Source organism: Panulirus ornatus, chromosome 20, assembly GCF_036320965.1.
Source record: "Panulirus ornatus isolate Po-2019 chromosome 20, ASM3632096v1, whole genome shotgun sequence".
NCBI lineage: Eukaryota > Metazoa > Arthropoda > Malacostraca > Decapoda > Palinuridae > Panulirus > Panulirus ornatus.
In genome coordinates, this window is record NC_092243.1 from 55,039,470 (window position 1) to 55,061,969 (window position 22,500).

At 41.3% G+C, this 22,500-nt stretch overlaps 1 protein-coding gene across 4 annotated transcripts in view; it reads right to left on the bottom strand.

Moving 5' to 3' along the window:
- LOC139756014 (salivary peroxidase/catechol oxidase-like) overlaps positions 1 to 22,500 on the bottom strand; it is a 44,568-nt gene that overhangs the window by 12,602 nt on the left and 9,466 nt on the right. For all 4 annotated transcript variants that reach the window (XM_071674950.1, XM_071674952.1, XM_071674951.1 and 1 more), the window contains exons 3-15: positions 19,527 to 19,585; positions 18,870 to 18,936; positions 18,457 to 18,601; positions 14,689 to 14,820; positions 13,452 to 13,663; positions 13,167 to 13,343; positions 12,761 to 12,954; positions 8,684 to 8,870; positions 3,801 to 3,998; positions 3,485 to 3,632; positions 2,957 to 3,131; positions 2,079 to 2,231; positions 1,309 to 1,507 (exon numbers count right to left, since the gene is read on the bottom strand). In XM_071674950.1, coding sequence (XP_071531051.1) covers positions 1,309 to 1,507; positions 2,079 to 2,231; positions 2,957 to 3,131; positions 3,485 to 3,632; positions 3,801 to 3,998; positions 8,684 to 8,870; positions 12,761 to 12,954; positions 13,167 to 13,343; positions 13,452 to 13,663; positions 14,689 to 14,820; positions 18,457 to 18,601; positions 18,870 to 18,936; positions 19,527 to 19,585 — 2,046 coding nt within the window. The remainder of the gene's footprint in view (positions 1 to 1,308; positions 1,508 to 2,078; positions 2,232 to 2,956; positions 3,132 to 3,484; positions 3,633 to 3,800; positions 3,999 to 8,683; positions 8,871 to 12,760; positions 12,955 to 13,166; positions 13,344 to 13,451; positions 13,664 to 14,688; positions 14,821 to 18,456; positions 18,602 to 18,869; positions 18,937 to 19,526; positions 19,586 to 22,500) is intronic.

The following is a 22,500-nucleotide window of genomic DNA, read 5'->3' on the forward strand; positions in this document are numbered from 1 at the left end:
GCGCGCCTATCAATTAACAGGTAATCCAATAACGCTCTCTGGCCATCTGTCCTACTTACATACGTATACTTAAGTATATCTCTCTTTTTAAACCAGGTATTCCCAATCACCAGTCCTTTTGCACATATATCTACAAGCTCTTCACCATTTCCATTTACAACACTGAACACTCCATGTATACCAATTATTTCCTCAACTGCCACATTACTCACCTTTGCATTCAAATCACCCATCACTATAACCCGGTCTCGTGCATCAAAACCACTAACACACTCATTCAGCTGCTCCCAAAACACTTGCCTCTTATGATCTTTCTTCTCATGTCCAGGTGCATATGCACCAATAATCACCCATCTCTCTCCATCAACTTTCAGTTTTACGCATATCAATCTAGAGTTTACTTTCTTACACTCTATCACATACTCCCACCACTCCTGTTTCAGGGGTAGTTCTACTCCTTCCCTTGCTCTTGTCCTCTCACTAACCCTTGACTTTACTCCCAAGACATTCCCAAACCACTCTTCCCCTTTACCCTTGAGCTTCGTTTCACTCAGAGCAAAAACATCTAGGTTCCTTTCCTCAAACATACTACGTATTTCTCTTTTTTCTCATCTTGGTTACATCCACACACATTTAGACACCCCAATCTAAGCCTTCGAGGAGGATGAGCACTCCCCGCGTGACTCCTTCTGTTTCCCTTTTAGAAAGTTTAAATACAGGGAGGGGAGGGTTTCTAGCCCCCCCGCTCCCGTCCCCTTTAGTCGCCTTCTACGACACGTGAGGAATGCGTGGGAAGTATCCTTTCTCCCCTATTCCCAGGGATATATATATATATATATATATATATATATATATATATATATATATATATATATATATATATATATATATATATATGTAAAGAACAGTTCCCACGTATTCCCTGCGTGTCGTAGAAGGCGACTAGAGGGGAGGGAGCGGGAGACTGGAAATCCTCCCCTCTCCTTTATTAATTTTCCAAAAGAGGAACAGAGAAGGGGCCAAGTGAGAACATTCCCTCAAAGGCTCTGTCCTCTGTTCTTAACGCTACCTCGCTAATGCGGGAAATGGTGAATAGCATGAATATATATATATATATATATATATATATATATATATATATATATATATATATATATATATATATATATGTGTGTGTGTGTGTGTGTGTGTGTGTGTGTAGCGTTAATGGGATGGCCTTGATTAGGGTCTCAGCTGGCCGTGCCGTATCAGCTAACATAAACAAAGTTTCTACGATAATTAGATAATCAAATGCAGAATTAGACCTACCTTCGTTAAATGATCCAGGCTGTCCTTCGAGGTCGTAGAAGAATCTGTCTGCTTTCTTCAGTCTGGCGAACTGATCTCCGACGACACACAGGAAGGTCCAGCCCAAGAGACCGCCTTTCACCGGTCTCTCCGAGATGCCGCCGACGAAGAAGTCGATGTCGTCGACGCTCTTGTAGACCGCGGCGAGCTGGTCGACAACCTGTGTGTGGTAAGGTAGCTACATCAGTATGACAGTGATGCGAGAACAACATTGCCCTTTGGTAGCATATGTGAGAGAGATAATACTACGGACAGAGGCAACCCCTAAAGAACTGCAGAAGAGGTGAGGTACTGGAAGAAAACATTGTTATTGGTAGAAAGTCTATATGTCATAGATATTACGGTGGGTAAGCTATGCGTCCATGATCACCCGGCGTGAAATAACTCCAAAGCTCAACACAATGTACCTCACCCATATGCTTATCCAAAGTGTGAAAATATCCAGCTCACTCTGATCTCAAGCTCTTGTATGATTCGTTAACAATAGCCATCATGACCTCCCAGTTCTATAATATCTCTTAATAACTCAAATGTGTATCTCTAGCCGAGTGGCTGCCTAAATCCAATGAACTGTTATCTGTCTATTAATTTATTCTAAGAACTCCTTGCCAATGCAAAAAGATTTCCCATCCCATATGGGCAAATTTATAATAACATAATCCCAGCACTTGGGCAAGTGATATCAATGTTGACACAGATTAAGACAGATTCAAGTCAGTAACAAGACTTACTTCCTTTCTAATCTGGTCTCTGAGATCATTGAATGAATTGGCGCGAGGCAGACCGCAAATTTGTCGTACACTGTTGTATGTAGCTATGCCGTGGTCTCGTCCCCGATGCATGTTGATACTCATCAAATCCATACCAAAGTTAAACCGTGGGGTCTGTTGAGAGGCAGAAACACAGGTTAATATCCATCATAAAAAATGAGGGAATAGTCTAAACAGCGTTGGTAATCTAATATCAAGCAATGAATAAGCACCAGAAAAGTAAATGATGTATTTATTTATTAATTTATTTTGCTTTGTCACTGTCTCCCGCGTTAGCGAGGTAGAGCAAGGAAACAGACGAAAGAATGGCCTAACCCACCCACATACACATGTATATACATACACGTCCACACACAGCACATATACATACCTATACATCTCAATGTATACATATATATACACACACAGACATATACGTATATATCTATGTACATAATTCATACTGTCTGCCTTTACTCATTCCCATCGCCACCTCGCCACACATGTATTAACAACCCCCTCCCCCCTCATGTGTGCGAGGTAGCGCTAGGAAAAGACAACAAAGGCCCCATTCGTTCACACTCAATCTCTAGCTGTCATGTAAATGAAGAATTATGAAAAAAAGAAATGGGAGCTTGCGTATGGAAGAACTAAAACTTAGCTACAGCTGCATATGTGGCACTAGCGAAGGAAGTTGAAGGGGTTCAGTGGAGTCACTGACCACCACTTGAAGAATTATTATCTATGGGTCTTCATCCCTGTGAACTCCTAAGACTTACTCAGGTATGTATAATCATATATGTAATGAATATCACAAGCGTAAGTATACTCTTCTAATGAGAATGATTTATGCAACCCACCTGGAAGAGGTGATTCGACAATTCCTGTGTCACGAAAGAGTCGAAACTTTGGCTGGCGAGTTGCGTGAAACTTCGAACGATCTCATCGAATCTTCTGTCTCTCTGAATGAGATGTGGCGAGTTGAAGTGGTTACGTAGCTTGATATTGCTGGTGACGCCATCCTCAGAAAACAGTCTGATGGAAGTGTACAATGCTAGAATCCAAACCCTTACGAGAATTCATTATAACAAAAAGAAAAAATAAGCAGAGTTTGTGAGTAGTCTCGATATGTGTCATTTATAAATTTCAACCTCCTCTATAAATCATAATTTTTCTTCCTTTTACTTTCTGAACGCTGACACAGGTCAGTGTCCAGATATCCTTAATTTCTGTACTCTCTTCTGTAGTACGACTTCGGAAACGAATGTGTGAAGTTAGATATCTCAGGTCTTTCTCATGTATCTGCGTGTTTAGTTATATCGATACACGTAATGACAGCAGCGTATCTAATGTTTTTATGAAACAAGAAATCATATCAACATTCTTACCGAAGTGATCCCTGTACAAGGGTATGACCAAATCTGAAGGCAGCCGTGGAAAATTCATTGTTCATATTAGGGTTTAAGTTGGGATTGTAGTCGGAACTAAATCCACTTTGAAGGACGTTGATGCCGAAGGCGTCCAAAAATGCGTTACCTGCAAGTGGGCATTGAAAGGTTAGAAGATTCTGAAGCTTTCTACGTTGTCCCTAACTGAAGCTACATTGATTCTAGTTTTCGTCTGTCACAAAGTGGTGATGCTGACAATATTTTGGTTATTTTAGGAATATATATAAACTTCAGATGAGTAGATCTACCGCCTCACCGACAATGATGGGTAGCCACTCGTTGTAGGTGATATGCTGAATCTGGCCGATGATGATCCTTCGAGCTTCTTGGAAGACTGTCTCGTCGTTCCATCGAGGGTTGAGGTTTTGAAGCTCTCGGGCCACACTGTTGTGCTGCCTTAACCACAAGATGTGAATGGCTGTCAGACCTGGCTGTTCGTTCGACCGCGAGTCACCTGGAGTGAGACAGTGATAAAGTTGTGGTGATAAGGTGGTTGCCGGCAACGCTGCTCTCATACTGTAAGGGCACTGCGATGAGAGAGTGATAGCTTCGCAGATACACATGGAATATAGAAATGATGATGATATTTGGATGATCTAGGACTGATGGAGGGACACAGCGTTAGTACTATGGTAGTATACTGGGATGTTTGAGTGTTACAGAGATACGGTCCCAGTTATAAAGTAATGGTGATGCAATGATTTGGTGTTGATGTTATAATAATGTGTTGTGCTGTAGTCGGTTAGCTTGCCATTCATTCCAGTTTCTTTTCTATCATCTAATAATTCGGGAAGAAGCTACTCAATCATTCGCACCCCCGTCACCTCCTACCACCCAAGATCCCTAGTCTCCAAGTTGCAGTTCGGCACCACAACCACATCTGATTTCGTACATATCGCTGTAAGAATGGCCATCGTGAACATTTTGAACAACTTTTACTGGCTGTTCAAAGACCTTCAATCTAACAGTTCCTTTCATTCAAATGTTTCCAACTTTTACTACCCCAACTCTCTCGTTCAACACTACCTTTACTAAACCTAAAAAAAGAAAAAAGATAAAATGTAACACCACTGAAGCTGCTGCAGAGATGCAGTGATCTTATACAAAAGGATTACACAGAGGAAATAGCTATACATTACTGGGTCCCTTCGAGGCTGCTTGTGACAGTGGAAGATATCAGAAAATCACAAATTATTGTGGTAAAAGGAGAAAGGCATTTAGGTAATTCAGAGAGAGAGAGAGAGAGAGAGAGAGAGAGAGAGAGAGAGAGAGAGGAGAGAGGGGGGGGGCTGGAAATTGGCAGTGTGACTAAGGAGAGGTATATAATGTTTGTCGTGGTCTTGAAGCGAAATGTTTATAAGATCCATTCTTAAACGTATTTATAGAACTGTTGTCAACCACTTCAATGAGTAAATAAATCCATATGTTAATCTTGAAAAAAAAAAAAACGTACTTCGCCTCATTCGAGGTAAACCATTTGCCCACGAGTTTGTATCTATCACTATGAGTGAAATCAGACGAACCAAGTCTTAGCTTGTTAGATCTAGATTATCCAAGTCTTCAATAATTTTGGATACCTATGTTAGATGACCTCTTAACCCTCTCTTTTCTAAGCTAAACAGATTCGAGTCGTTTGGTAGGCTCTCATAGGATTTGCTTATCAGTCCAGGAATCATTTTGGTAGCACGACCCTGAACTCTTAGTCATTTTTGGTCTTTTTTTTTCTCAAGTAGTGTAACCAAAACTGAATACATTATTCATAATGATGACGCAGCAACGAATGTAAAAGTAAGGATGACTTCCCTAGACTTGAATTCGAAAGCCTTGACCTATGAATCCAAGAATATTGTTAGCAATTTTTGTTACTTCTGTGCACTGCTTACTTGGCTTTAGTTCACCAGAGACTATTACGCCCAATTTCTTGTTCCTGATTCACCCTTTGCAGTTCAACACAATTCATACAGTAGCTTACCTCTTCGTCTTTACTACCGATGTGTAGAGCTTTACACTTAACGTTGTCAAAATTCATTCGCTACCTATGAGCTCCGCCCACCAATTTACGTCAGTTTGAAGCTGCCGATGTCCAAGTTTATTTGTAGATTATGTCTCATCTTAGTATCATCTGCGAATTTCGATATCTCACAATGCAGCCCATTATGAATATCATAAACATATATGAAAAGAGAACCGGTCCCAAAACTGACAAGACTGATCCCTGTGGCACAAAACTTGTTACGTCTTACCATTCTGAGGCCTTACCATTGATCGCAACTCCTTGATAAAGGAAAGTCAGCCAATATCCTATCCACCGAGGCACAAACCAATCAACATCAAGTGACTTAACTTTTGCCAGTAACCTTTGACCCATAACTTGATATGAACATAGGACATCAGCTGCTTTACTTCATCAAGCATGTTGATTATATCATAAGAAAAATAAAACAAATCTATCAGACCTGAGCAACTGCGTCGAAAACAATGCTGTAACTCGTTTATCAAGCGGTGGTCTTTAGAATGGTCAATTCTGTCTCCAATGATAGTTTCCATAAGTTACTAAGTACTGGAATTAAGGTGTGTTACATTGGCAAAATTACATTCCACCAGAACGTTCCTCATAGTAAGTGACTTATTTGGAAAGAGCATTCTCGGACTTAACTATCTCGTTCTTTGCCTTTTTCACATATAACCTATAAAGGCCTGCTGTTTTGTTTACTTCTTTCTGTTTATTGCTGATAGTATGTCTTCAACTTTTATGTCAACATGCTTCAAAACGCTCTCCTTTCTTATCAGTGAAAGTGGGTAAGGTATATGATTTGTTTTAGATCGTAAATACAGATGAAAAAAAAAAATCGTTTAAGATTTTTGCCAAAGCTTCGTTGTCTTGAACCAAGTCATTGTTTTCCGTAATTAATGGACCGACTAGGTTGTGAATCCCAACTTTCTTTTAACATAACTATAAAAACTCCTTGGGGTTTCTTTTAGCCATTTTTGACAATATACGCTTCATGCATACGTTTACTCTGTGTCATGTGTTTCTCCGCTTCTTTACGCAGATTTACATAATTTCCACAATCATGATGGTCACTGATCTCTACATGAGTTTCTTACAAAACAGGCGCCTCAATGTTTTACTACTTTAGCTCGCTTTAGAAGAAAGAGAGTCTTCTGCGCACTGGAGCATATGTTCACTCTACTGCTTTGAAAATGTTACTGACCACATTAACCCAAGTTTTGCTGTCAAGAGCAGTGTAAAGATTAGTAAGATTGGTGAGTCTAAAATCTAATATTTTTCATGAATATCATGTTGACCAACAATGTATATACTGTGGAGATGAAATTCACCTCGAAAGTAACTAGTCGATGATACTTTAAACCAAACTTTTCTCCAACTTGACATCTTCATTTGAAGTTGGAACTAAATCTAATATATTCTCGTTATGAGTAGATTTCTCAACCAGTTGGATTAAGGCACTATCAAGCAAATTTAAGCACTGTCCGCACCTAGAGCTAAAGGAAAGGGATTCCTCCTACTCACATACCGGCATGTTAGAATCTCCAACCTCTTTGTACGTCCAGTACAATTTCTTAATGATTAATTATAAACTTTCGTCTACCTCTAACGCCTGTATGGACGGGAGGCGGGTGGGCTATAAACTAGTCCTTATATATACATACATAAAGTGTTACATACAATGACAGTTCTATAATGATATAATGGTAATGTAACATGCAGTGCAACAATGGGAGTGATCCAGTGACACAGTAAGACTCCTGCAGTGATTCAGTGTAACACTGTCACAGTGTCAGGGCGATACATTGTTACACCGTTGACACAGCAAGTCTCTTGCAGTGATTCGGTGTACTACTGTTAGAGTGATACAAAGTTACAATGAAATCGCTACATGATGCAATGGTAATATTCCATAATGAAATTTTGTATCAGTGTTGTGATACAGAAACCCTCTGCAGAGGTAATGCAACAGAGGCAGTGATAGATTGTATATGTTGCAGTGATAGAGTGGTCTCATTACAGTAATATGGTCGTAATGATGATACAGTGATAGTCTTATAGTGATGCAGTGTCATACTGCCATCAAGGCAGTGTACCAACGATGCAGTAATGCTCTTAGTGTTGCATTAACGGATTGACAGTGATTCAGTTATTCAGTGATGTTCCAGCGGTATAATGCTGGTGTTACAGTGATGTTCCAGTCGTGTTACAGTGATGGTCGAGAGGTGTAATGGATGTTGCAGTGATGTTCCGGTTGTGATGCGACTATAAAGCGATGCAATAATGGTCCAGCTGTGCAGTGATATTGTTACATTGATGTTCCACTGTGCAGTGATAATGGTACAGCAATACTGTGATATTCTTGTTATGCAGTGATAGTATTAAAGTGACGTAGTGATGCTTCAGTGATTTTTGGATAATCTAACGGTGATACAGTGATGTTCCTGCGGTACGGGTTAATGTTACATTAATGCAGTGATAGCGTTACAGTGTTGTAGAGATGTTCTGGGAATGCAGTGAGAGTGCTACGATGATGCAGTGATATTTAACTGTGCTGTGAACGTTACAGTGATGCATTAATATCATAGTAGTATAGCAATAGTGTTACAGTGATAATCCAAAGGTGCAATAATAATGTTACGGTGTCGCAGTAATGCTCCAGTGAAACATCGAGTGTTACAGCAAAGCAGTTACAGCGGTGCAGTGATAGTGTCAAATTGATGTAATGATGCCTGAACGGTAATGTGATAAGCTTTCAGTGATACAGTAATGTTACAGAAGTGCAGTGATCGTTAAAATGATGTCTCAGTGTATAGTGATAGTGGTACAGTCAAAACTCCTACAGAAATGCAGTGATATAAACTATAGACCTGTAGTTATATACTGGTACAGCTGTATAGCGAGTGATAGTGTAGGAGTTTTAAGGTGATACAGCTGTAGTGATGCAACGTCCTTAAGGACGACAGAGAACAAGACCTCATACCCGGGGCTATTTGCTCGAGGATAGCAATAAATTCCCACGTTCGTACGAGACGGGACAACACAAAACGGCCGCCTTCCTCCCACACCCACTACACTCCAGTGATGCAATGCGGCTGAAATGGTTAACTCGATCATGAAGGACCAACCTGCCAGGAAGCAGCGAGCTCCACGTTCCAGTGCCTCGCACTCGCCGCCTTGGTCAGGGTTGATGGGTAGAAGGTCATCTCCGGAGGTCTTCATCAGTCCGTTACTGAAAGTCCTTAGGTTCCGCTGCTCCTCTGCGGTCGACCCGTAAACCGATGACGCGTCTATCCAGTGAGTCAGTTGGTTCACCTGTCGACGGGAGGTATTTAGAATCAGTCTACTCTTCTCTTTTTTGGGAAAGTATCGAATGCAAGTGCTCATCCTCAGATCAGAATAGGAGATTTAGGTGACCAAGATACCTAATGTGAATGAAAATGTTGTACAGCTTGTAGAGTTGCGTGCTGAAACAGGACTGTTAATTGGGAATACCTGGTTAAAGGAGGAGAAAGAAAATGCATGCGTATTATACACTGATGAACGGAGTCAATGGTGAGCAGGTATTAATGGATTATGCGCAAGTTAAAAGGCATGCAAAGAAGAGATTATTGGCTATGAATGTACTTAGAGGAACGGCTCTTTGGATGTCTGATCACCTTCATAGTTGAGGCGAATATGAAAGTTTGCAATGCCTTAAGAAAATTGGAACTGACATGAATGGAAAAGTGAGTTAGCTTGGAAAGAGGTTTTGTGCGGAAATGCCTCGAGATTCGATGAGGAATAGCATGAGGTGAGGGTAAACAATACTAGAGCAAAAAATAAAAGGTATTTGGTATGCAGTGCTTACATGTCCGGAAGATGGATGTGACTTGCGGAAAGTAAGGCTCGGGCACCAGAGGAAGAGTAATGAGTGGTGAAATAGGAAAGTTAGGCTGTTAGTTAAAGAGAAAGAATTATTATCTGGTCGATATCTGCAGGGAAAGAGTGTGAGTAAATAAGAATGTGGCAGGAGGTCAAGAGGAAAGAGCAAGAGCTGAAAAACAGAAAATAAGTAGGGATTGAGAACGTATCAGCAAACTTCAAAAAACAAGAAAATGTTTTGAAAGGAAATTAAAAGTATGAGAACAAAACAAATGAAAACATATGGCAAAGGTAACAGGTAAAGAAAAAATAAAAAAGGAGATGGAGGAAGTGTTTTGAAGGACTGTTGATTGTTTTAGATGAAAGGTGGTATTGTAAGGTGTCTGTGGCGTGGAGGTATATGGAGCAAGAGAGTCATGATGAATGGTTTGCAGAAAAGAGAAGAGGTGGTGAAACCCTTGAGGATGGTGATGTGTGGTAAATTGTGCGGAGTGGGTCACATCACTGTTGAATGGCTAGTTAGGATTTTCAGTATATGTATGGTTTAAGGTGACGTGCCTGAGGATTGGTAGAATGCCTGTATATTGCCAATGTATACAGACAAGGGGAACAAAAGGGAATGTTCGAATTACAAAGATATAAGTCTGTTCAGTATACTTTGTTACTTGTATGGGAGAGTGGTGATTGGAAGGGTGATGCCATGCACTGAGCATTAGAATGGGGAAGTCTCAGGAGTAGTAGAGGAAGTGTGGGTCAGGCGTTACTTTGAAATATGTGCGTGAGAAATCCCTAGAGAAAGACAAAGATATGCATGTGGCATTCATGGATCTGGGAAAAGCGTGTGGTAAGGTTGAAAGAGATGCTTTGTGAAAGGTATTGCAAATATATTGTGTGGGAAGAACGCTGCTGGAGGCAGTGAGGAGCTTACATCAAGAGAGAAGGGCGTGCTTGCAAGTACGAAGAGAGAAAGGTGAGACGTTCCAGGCGAAGATGGGCCTACGAGCAAGGGTGTGTGATGTCACCATCGACAAGGTGGTGACGGAGGTAAATGCGAGTCTTGGGGAGAGGGACGGGTCTGCAGCTCTACCGGCAAACTCAGGACCGAAAATTGCATAAGCTGGTACCTGAGTTTTTGAGAGAATGTAAGAGAGAGAGAAGAACGTTAAGAACTGATGTGAATAAGAGTACGGTTTAGAAGAGGAGAGGGACAGACTGGTTGAAGTGTGAATATGAATGGAGAGAACCTAGTGGAAGTGGACTGCTTTAGATACCTAAGAGAAGACACGGCAGCGGTTGGAACCATGAAAGCTGACGTGAGCCATAGGGTGGGTGAGGGGGTTAAGGTCCAGGGTGCATTGAGGAGTTTGTGGAAAGATGTCACTCCCTGTGAGGATAAAGATGGTTATATTTGATGGTATAGTAATCCAGACAGTGCTGTATGGATTCGAGGCTTGGGCCTTTGGAAAAATAATTGATATGCTTGAGGTCGATTCGCTATGTGAGGAAAATTCATCGAATTAGAAACGATATAGTAGTAAGAAGAGTATGATAGAGAGAGCCCGAGAGGGTGAGGTGAATGGTTCGGATACAAAGAGAGGATGAGTGAAGAGAGGCGACTAAGAGGTTATACGTGCAAGAGGTGGAAGGGACAAGCAGGAGATTGAATTAGTGGTGGAAGGATGGAGTGAAAGATGGTCTGAGCGATCGGGGCCTGAACATGCAGGAGGGTGTGAGAGGTGCATGGGGGTACAGCAAATTGGAGCGAGGTGGGATACGGGGGTTACCTGCTGTCAGTGTACTGAACCAGGGTATGTGGAGCGGTCAGGGGAAACTGCGAAAAGATGTGTGAGGTATGGCTGTGGCTAGGTTCTGATTTTGGTGGGAATTTGTTCGTTTGATTTTGGTGCTGCCTCACTGCGCGAGAAAAAGAGGTCAGGTATAAAAAAAAAAGAAAGAAATCGAAAGGTTGTGTGGTTGTATATGTGTTATATGTCCCCGTTTGCTGTACGTATCAAATTAACAAAAGGCTGTGCTGGGAGGAAGTAAAGCTGGGTTTGCTCAGTGCCGGCTGCTCTATACTTAACTACTCCATCACGGACAAATAATTCTGAGGACTTGACTCCTCACTAGATCAGGTCAATTCAGAAGAGTTGGTATCATTGTTTTTACACAAGTTCCTAGAACTTTTAAAACTGCCATTCATCTATTTCGTTGTTGTTGTTGTTGTTGTTGTCCACAAAAACTCGTTCTTAATCAAACCTTCTGAGGCGCTTAATCGTATTAAACAACTTTCTTTGCAACATTTCAGTATGGTCTTCAACTACTGTTCTACCAAAGCTTTATGCATCATCCCTCTGCCGGATGATCTTGCCTTGACTTTTATAGAAAGAAATACAAAAGAATTCCAAAGGCAACAGACTCTTGGGTCCTTTCCAGGCTGCTTGTGAAGATGTCGAAAGATGTATGGAACACGTCCGAAACTCACAGCTTAGTGCGGTAGGAGGAAAAAATGGGCATGCACGTGATTCAGAGTAAAACCTGCAAGCTGTAATTAAGACGCAAATAATAAAGGAAAATATTTGTCAAGTTTATTCTTAAACGTATCTATGGTGCTACTTTCACTCACTCTGACAATTCAATCCATATATCAACCCTGTTGACAAAAAAAAAAAAAGTTTTCGCCTAATTTGAAGGCGAAGTACGACTTAAGTAGCGTGAAATCAGACGAATCAAGTTTTTAGATGGAGATTATCAAAGCTTTTGATATCCTTGGAAAACCTGTGGTAGATCACCTAATTTGTTTCGTCAGCTCTCAAAGGTTTTGTGTCTGGGAATCATCTTGGTAGCCACTCTTATATGGTTGCTAAGCTAATGTTACAGTAAGTTCGTATCCTAAATATTTTTTACTGATTAACGTATGTTGCACTGCCTAGAATTAGGAGAGAGGAATTGCCTCTACTTTCCTTTAGTACGATATGTGTGATGAAGAGAAACACCAGAAAAAGTCAGGAAATGTTTAGAGGTGAGAACCAAATCCTTGATAATGGTCAAAATATTGGTATTGCAGTAGAATTTATTAAGAAAGGGGGTGACTGTGTTGTTGACTGGTTGGTATTGATCGTGGTGAAGTGCCTGAGGGTTGGCAGAATGCATGCAAAGTACCACTATACAAAGGCAAAGGGGATAAAGGTGAATGTTCAAAAAGAAGATAAGAAAATATGATATCAAGGAAGACACATAGGAGACATATATCGTCGTTAGGGTACAGATAACCACATCTATCAAATAAAAGAAATCAAATAAATACATAAAAGTCATTGCCTTTTGCTCATATCACATACCTGTTCTGCAAAGCCAAAGGTACAATCCTGTCCGACACCCACAGCAACCATACTCCTGAGGAAGTTCATGCAGCTGATACCCTGGGGACCGTAAAATGGGTCGCCTGTGGTGTCAATGGGCCAGCATCGAGGGTGAAGAAGTTCATCTGGCGCTATCTTTCCATCGGGGCAACATTCGATCGCTTCTCCGTTCGCTGAAAACGAAGAATCAAACCATGTATCAAGACAGTTGGTCATTAGCGTCATTACTACTCTCTGCTTGACCTTTGATAACCTGGAGATATTGAATCATATGCTCTAGGTCATTTTTGAGAGTGACAAATGACTTGCCTTGTCCAATCTCAAACCCCAAATCTGAAGATATGAGCGATTATAACCAAACATATTAACGTAGGGAACTCTTTACCCATGGCTGGGAAGGGAATGTGAGCGAAGTCGTGGTCAAGAAACTGTGCCCATTGCATGACTGATGACGTAAACTGCGGGTCTGGCCTATTTGCATCTACCAGGACGTTGTTGGCGACGATACGCTCATTCGGCAGAGTAGTTCCGTCGGTGGCTAGCGTTCGAGGTGCTGACACACCTGGTAGGGAAAAGCATTTAGATCTCCTGTACTGCCACAGTTATTATAATGAAACGTCACACCACACCATCAGTTAGAAGCATGTTAGACATCCTGAACGCTTCCTACCGTCATCGTAGGTTGGTGGAAGGATCCTCTGGGTGGGTGTGTTGCTCATACCCCAGGTAGGGTTCTGCAGGTTATTGCATGACCCATCAGCGGTGCGGTACTTGCTGTTAGCATCACACCTGGGATTCCGGGGGCACATGTCACTGAGCTTGGAGTCTGCAACTTTCATATTCCTTAGACCGTGAGCTCCCTGATCTTTCGTCAGACTAAACCTGCAAAAGCAAGACGAATCACATCTGGTCTGACTCATTTTCTTTCTTTCTCTTTGGTTTGTTATGACTCCTGATAAGAGATATTAATGGACACTAATGATAAAGAATACCTGAGAGGACTTGAGCTAATGAACATTTCCAATTGCCCTATGGCAAACACCGCCAAATCATAACACATTCAATTTGTTGATGCCTATCAGCTGCCTGCCATTTGCAACGCACCTACAGCGGAACATCCTGGCTCTTATCATTCTGCATTAGGAATTGTCAGAGGCAATCCTCTGATGACACAGTCACATACCTTTGTGATGGTGATGAGAGATGTTGCTAGTGTATCTTTATACTACCAACATTTATCCATCTGAAGCCTTTTGTGGTTTTACAAACATGATTACTAGCGCATTGATCTCAGAGCTTACTTGCTATTGTTAATGTTATACGAATAGCCTCATAACCCACATTATCAAAGCCTGGGAATGCACCCCAGTAAACTCTTCCCGTTGTTCACTCAAGAAGAAACATAAAACAATCTGCCACAGTCTTACACAAATAAGCAAATGAGGGACAGGACTAGTTCAGAAATTGAGCCAACAGTTCGCTCAGAATTAGGTCTTTATACAATCCCAGTAAGTGGAAGTGGTTATGCAATCAATATGATCTGATTTGGAGTGTTATTTTGTATTATGATAAACGATGATAACACAGGAATGGTTCAGTGAAAGTTGATTTTGTGTGTACGTCCTCTCGGACACATGATATCTGGGTAATAACTATCATCTAGATTTAGAAAGAAACGGGGACTTCCACAAAGATATAATGAAGGAATCTAAAGTAACCCTGCAAAAATCTGATTAGGAGAAGAACCTTGGAGCATTCACAATAGGTAAGAGTTCTAAACATACATAATTCCCTTGCTCATTGGACTTTTTCATGGGCACAGGGAGTGAGATACCGGGACAGTCTTTCAGATTTAATCTAAGGCATAGGTGACATGGAGAAGGGCCTCTTCGGCTGCAGATACTCACTCTTTGACCATGTTCGCTGAGGCAGCGTGAATGACTGAGGCACGCCGGTCCATGTCCTTAGCTCCGCTACTAATTTTAAAGACACGCAGGTGATGGTATGCCGGCGAGGTTTTGGGCAGGATTATGTTGTTCCTGAAGTAAGGAAGGAGCACTAAGGTCAGCTCTACAGTACATGGTGGGCTGGGAGATGTACCACAGCTTCGGGTAATGCATCATATCTGTTACAGCAAATGGAATTTGATCTCTCTCTCTCTCTCTCTCTCTCTCTCTCTCTCTCTCTATATATATATATATATATATATATATATATATATATATATATATATATATATATATATATTATTTTATTTATTCTATTTTGCTTTGTCGCTGTCTCCCGCGTTTGCGAGGTAACGCAAGGAAACAGACGAAAGAAATAGCACAACCCACCCCCATACACAATGTACACACACACACACGCAAATATACATACCTATACATCTCAATGTACACATATATATACACACAGACACATGCATATATACACATGCACACAATTCACACTGTCTGCCTTTATTCATTCCCATCGCCACCTCCCCACACATGGAATAACATCCCCCTCCCTCCTCATGTGTGCGAGGCAGCGCTAGGAAAAGACAACAAAGGCCACATTCGTTCACACTCAGTCTCTAGCTGTCATGCAATAATGCTCAAAACCACAGCTCACTTTCCACACCCCAGGCCCCATGGTTTACCCCAGACGCTTCACATGCCCTGATTCAATCCATTGACAGCACGTCGACCCCGGTATACCACATCAATCCAATTCACTCTATTCCTTGCCCGCCTTTCACCCTCCTGCATGTTCAGGCCCTGATCACTTAAAATCTTTTTCACTCCATCTTTCCACCTCCAATTTGGTCTCCCACTTCTCCTCGTTCCCTCCACCTCCGACACATATATCCTCTTGGTCAATCTTTCCTCTCATTCTCTCCATGTGCCCAAACCATTTCAAAACACCCTCTTCTGCTCTCTCAACCACGCCCTTTTTATTTCCACACATCTCTCTTACCCTTACATTACTTACTCGATCAAACCACCTCACACCACACATTGTCCTCAAACATCTCATTTCCAGCACATCCACCCTCCTGCACACAACTCTATCCATAGCCCACGCCTCGCAACCATACAACATTGTTGGAACCACTATTCCTTCAAACATACCCATTTTTGCTTTCCAAGATAATGTTCTAAACTTTCACACATTCTTCAAGGCTCCCAGGATTTTCGCCCCCTCCCCCACCCTATGATTCACTTCCGCTTCCATGGTTCCATCCGCTGCCAGATCCACTCACAGATATCTAAAACACTTTACTTCCTCCAGTTTTTCTCCATTCAAACTTACCTCCCAATTGACTTGACCCTCAACCCTACTGTACCTAATAACCTTGCTCTTATTTACATTTACTCTTAACTTTCTTCTTTCACACACTTTACCAAACTCAGTCACCAGCTTCTGCAGTTTCTCACATGAATCAGCCACCAGCGCTGTATCATCAGCGAACAACAACTGACTCGCTTCCCAAGCTCTCTCATCCACAACAGACTGCATACTTGCCCCTCTTTCCAAAACTCTTGCATTCACCTCCCTAACAACCCCATCCATAAACAAATTAAACCATGGAGATATCACACACCCCTGCCGCAAACCTACATTCACTGAGAACCAATCACTTTCCTCTCTTCCTACACGTACACATGCATTACATCCTCGGTAAAAACTTTTCACTGCTTCTAACAACTTGCCTCCCACACCATATATATTCTTAGTACCTTCCACAGAGCGTCTCTATCAACTCTATCATATGCCTTCTCCAGATCCATAAATGCTACATACAAATCCATTTGCTTTCCTAAGTATTTCTCACATACATTTTTCAAAGCAAACACCTGATCCACACATCCTCTACCACTTCTGAAACCACACTGCTCTTCCCCAATCTGATGCTCTGCACATGCCTTCACCCTCTCAATCATTACCCTCCCATATAATTTACCAGGAATACTTAACAAACTTATACCTCTGTAATTTGAGCACTCACTTTTATCCCCTTTGCCTTTGTACAATGGCACTATGCACGCATTCCGCTAATCCTCAGGCACCTCACCATGAATCATACATACATTAAATAACCTTACCAACCAGTCAACAATACAGTCACCCCTTTTTTAATAAATTCCATTGCAATACCATCCAAACCTGCTGCCTTGCCGGCTTTCATCTTCCGCAAAGCTTTTGCTATCTCTTGTGAGAAATACTTAGAAAAGCAAATGGATTTGTATGTAGCATTTATGGATCTGGAGAAGGCATATGATAGAGTTGATAGAGACGCTCTGTGGAAGGTACTAAGAATATATATGGTGTGGGAGGCAAGTTGTTAGAAGCAGTGAAAAGTTTTTACCGAGGATGTAATGCATGTGTACGTGTAGGAAGAGAGGAAAGTGATTGGTTCTCAGTGAATGTAGGTTTGCGGCAGGGGTGTGTGATGTCTCCATGGTTGTTTAATTTTTTTATGGATGGGGTTGTTAGGGAGGTGAATGCAAGAGTTTTGGAAAGAGGGGCAAGTATGAAGTCTGTTGGGGATGAGAGAGCTTGGGAAGTGAGTCAGTTGTTGTTCGCTGATGATACAGCGCTGGTGGCTGATTCATGTGAGAAACTGCAGAAGCTGGTGACTGAGTTTGGTAAAGTGTGTGAAAGAAGAAAGTTAAGAGTAAATGTGAATAAGAGCAAGGTTATTAGGTACAGTAGGGTTGAGGGTCAAGTCAATTGAGAGGTGAGTTTGAATGGAGAAAAACTGGAGGAAGTAAAGTGTTTTAGATATCTGTGAGTGGATCTGGCAGCGGATGGAACCATGGAAGCGGAAGTGGATCATAGGATGGGGGAGGGGGCGAAAATTCTGGGAGCCTTGAAGAATGTGTGGAAGTCGAGAACATTATCTCGGAAAGCAAAAATGGGTATGTTTGAAGGAATAGCGGTTCCAATAATGTTGTATGGTTGCGAGGCGTGGGCTATAGATAGAGTGGTGCGCAGGAGGATGGATGTGCTGGAAATGAGATGTTTGAGGACAATGTGTGGTGTGAGGTGGTTTGATCGAGTAAGTAACGTAAGGGTAAGAGAGATGTGTGGAAATAAAAAGAGCGTGGTTGAGAGAGCAGAAGAGGGTGTTTTGAAATGGTTTGGGCACATGGAGAGAATGAGTGAGGAAAGATTGACCAAGAGGATATATGTGTCGGAGGTGGAGGGAACGAGGAGAAGAGGGAGACCAAATTGGAGGTGGAAAGATGGAGTGAAAAAGATTTTGTGTGATCGGGGCCTGAACATGCAGGAGGGTGAAAGGAGGGCAAGGAATAGAGTGAATTGGAGCGATGTGGTATACCGGGGTTGACGTGCTGTCAGTGGATTGAATCAGGGCATGTGAAGCGTCTGGGGTAAACCATGGAAAGCTGTGTAGGTATGTATATTTGCGTGTGTGGACGTATGTATATACATGTGTATGGGGGTGGGTTGGGCCATTTATTTCGTCTGTTTCCTTGCGCTACCTCGCAAACGCGGGAGACAGCGACAAAGCAAAAAAAAAAAAAAAATATATATATATATATATATATATATATATATATATATATATATATATATATATACATATATATATATATATATATATATATATATATATATATATATATATATAGTCTACATCTTCCACTGTCCTCCATCAATACACTCACCGGACAAGATTGGCTTCGATCGGGCCGAGTCCGTTGACTTCCTGAAGTCCCAGATCGCAAGCTTGATCCACCCTATTTCGATCGAGCTGGTCCATGGCAACATTAACGCGCACTCTTCGGAAGACATTTCCCGTCCGGGCGGCCACTAAACAAAGAGAGAAGGGAATATCAAGCATGTTAAGCATAATGATCACTGGGTTATTTCTGGAAGCCTAGTCAAGACCTTTACCCCAGAAGCGATAGAGTACACATCAGAGACGAAAAGGACTTAGAAAGGACATGGAAAATGAATCGATAATCATCACATATTCAGAGAGCGAAGATCCGAGAAAGTTCAAATAATTCATTCAATGAGGTTTATCGGGATCTCGCCGAGTGTTCAATGGAATTCTCACAACATGAGACACGCTTACCTGGTGTTGCTTGTGTTGGACAACACACCCCTGGATTACCGTTGGGCTGGAGGCACTCTTCTCTGATCTGTGGAGAAACAGAGAGAGAATATCAGAAACACGTTAACAATCAAGAGAATATCACGAACAAGTCAACAATCAAAATTCTCTTGACTAGAGATATAACGTCAACAAAGAATGAAAACTTGTGCCTTACAAACACACAGAATCATGGAACATTCGCCACGCACTCAAAACAATCCTGAATAGAAATTATTTTTTCATGGAGTGAGACACTCATTTCAGCGTGCTTGAGTACATACCGCCAGACTTTCCCTCTATAGCCAGACCTCCTCCCCATTGCCGGAATCATTAAACTGTCGCTCTCAAAGACCGCATGACCACTATCTTCAGCCCCATGTTACCAATCCTTCAGGGTGGAAGCTGAGCTTATCGATTCACCAGTTTGTAAGTTGGCCCGATGGTGCCTCAACCTGCATTGTTCCTCCTCCAGACAACTGCACTGTAGATACAAACAAGCTGATCTCTCTCTCTCTCTCTCTCTCTCTCTCTCTCTCTCTCTCTCTCTCTCTCTCTCTCTCTCTCTAACACTGGACTGAGACACATTAGTTCGAGGCACATAAATTTGCAAGGATAACCGGTACTGCCAAAGCTTACCTCATCCAGATACGCAGCGCAGGCCACTACTGGGCCACATCTGCATCCCGCCCCTCCAGCTAGTGTCCAGAGAGAAAAAAAAAGATATTATGGCATCAAATTTGTTGTGGACTATCTGAAAATGTTATGATTATTGTTATCATTATCATCATTATCATCATTATTATCATTATCATTATTATCATTATTCTTATTCTTATTATCCTCATCATTATTACTATCATTTTATCATCCCTGATAGCCGTTTCCCGCGTCAGCGAGGAAGCGGCAGGAAACAGACGAAGAATGTTCCACACACACACACACACAAATATATATATATATATATATATATATATATATATATATATATATATATATATATATATATATATATATATTATCCCTGGGGATAGGGGATTAAGAATACTTCCCACGTATTCCCTGCGTGTCGTAGAAGGCGACTAAAAGGGGAGGGAGCGGGGGGCTGGAAATCCTCCCCTCTCATTTTTTTTTTTTTTTTTCCAAAAGAAGGAACAGGGAATTGGGCCAGGTGAGGGTATTCCCTCAAAGGCCCAGTCCTCTGTTCTTAATGCTACCTCGCTAACGCGGGAAATGGCGAATAGTTTAAAAGAAAAAGAAAGATATATATATATATATATATATATATATATATATATATATATATATATATATATATATATATATATATACATATATATATATATATATATATATTTTTTTTTCTTTTTTTTTCATACTATTTGCCATTTCCCGCGTTAGCGAGGTAGCGTTAAGAACAGAGAACTGGGCCTTAGAGGGAACATCCTCACCTGACCCCCTTCTCTGTTCCTTCTTTTGGAAAATTAAAAAAAAAAAGAAAGGGGAGGATTTCCAGCCACCCGCTCCCTCCCCTTTTAGTCGCCTTCTACGACACGCAGGGAATACGTGGGAAGTACTCTTTTTCCCCTATCCCCAGGGATAGGGGAGAAAGGGGAGAATATATATATATATATATATATATATATATATATATATATATATATATATATATATATATATATATATATACATATATATATATATATATATATATATATATATATATATATATATATATATATATATATATATATATATATATTTCACTTCCAAAATATCCACCCTCCTCCGTATAATCCTATCTATAGCCCATGCCTCGCAACCATACAATATTGTTGGAACTGTTATTGCTTCAAACATACCCATTTTTGCTCTCCAAGAAAACGTTGTCAGCTTCCACACCATCGCTCCCAGAATCTTCGCCCCCTCCCCCACCCATGGTACCATTCGCTGCTAAGTCTACCCTCAGATATCTAAAACACTTACTTCCTCCAAGTTTTCTCCATTCAAACTTACACGACTGGGAGATATAAAAGAAAGCGGCATGGGTCAAGAGGAAGATGCAAGGGTTGAAAAAGAGGGCAAATGAGAGTTAGTGTGAGAGAGTATCATTAAACTTTAGGGAGAATAAAATGATGTTTTGGAAGGAGGTAAACAACGTGCGTAAGACACGAGAACAAATGGGAACATCGGTGAAGGGGCAAGGGGAAGTAGCAACAGGTATGATGAAGTGAGGTGATGGAGTGAGTATTTTGAAGGTTTGTTGAATATGTTCAATGAAAGAGTGGCAGATGTAGGGTGTTTTATTCGGGGTGGTGTGCGAAGCGATAGGGTCAGGGAGAATGGTTTGGTTAAGAGCTTGTGAAAGCATTGCGGAAGGTGAAATCCGGCAAGGCGGCGGGTTTGGATGGTATTGCAGTTGAGTTTATTAAGAAAGGGGGTGACTGTGTTGTTGATTGGTTGGTATGGATCATGGTGAAGTGTCTGAAGGTTGGCAAAATGCATGCATAGTGTCACTGTACAAATGCAAAAGGGATAAAGGTGAGTGTTCAAAATACAGAGGGATACGTTTGTTGAGTATTCCTGGGAAATTGTAAGGGAGGGTGAAGGCAAGTACAGATTATCAGATTGGGGAGGAGCAGTGTGGTTTTAGAAGTGGTAGAGGATATGTAGATCAGGTGTTTGCTTTGAAGAATGTGTGTGAGAAATACTCAGAAAAACAGATGGATTTGTATATAGGATTTATGGATGTAGAGAAGGCATATGATAGGGTTGATAGAGATGCTCTGTGGAAGGTCTTAAGAGTATAGGGTGTGGGAGGTAAGCTGTTAGAAGCAGTGAAAAGTTTTTATCAAGGATGTAAGGCATGTGTACATGTAGGAAGAGAGGATTTGTTTCCAGTGAAGGTAGGTCTGCGGCACAGGTGTGTGGTGTCCCCTTGGTTGCATAATTTGTTTATGGATGGGGTGGTTTGGGAGGTAAATGCAAGAGTTTTGGAGAGAGGGGCAAGTATGCAGTCTTTGGGGGATGAGAGGGCCTAAGAAGTAAGTCAGTTGTTCGCCGATATACAGCTCTGATGGCTGATTCGAGAGAGAGACTGCAGAAGTTGGTGACTGAGTTTGGGAAAGTGTGTGAAAGGAGAAAGTTGAGAGTAAATGTGAATAAAAGCAAAGTTATTCGTTTAATAGGACTGAGGGACAAGTTAATTGGGATTTAAGTTTGAAGTGCGAAAAACTGGAGGATCAGGGAATATATAATTCATTATTCATGTTTCACTGAGTACGTAAGGGTCACTGTTATGACGTCCAGTGGACTCGCATACACCTATTTCATCAAAGAGGAGTAAAGTCTCTAGACCGTAACTTAAACCCACATGGTAGAATTCTTGTTGGTAATGAGGTTTTCTTTTGTCTTATTTTGAAATGGACTGTATACTTTTACCCTTTTTTTCTCGTTGATAATGTATCATATGTTTCTATGAAACATTTCTCCTCCCTAGCAGAAGTGGTGAATAACGTTTTTGATAACGCGTGGATAGAAACAGTCAGAACCTAGGCTTTTATAGACCTTCAACTCATCCATCTGTGTTCGTACTTCTCGAAGTGTCGGTGGT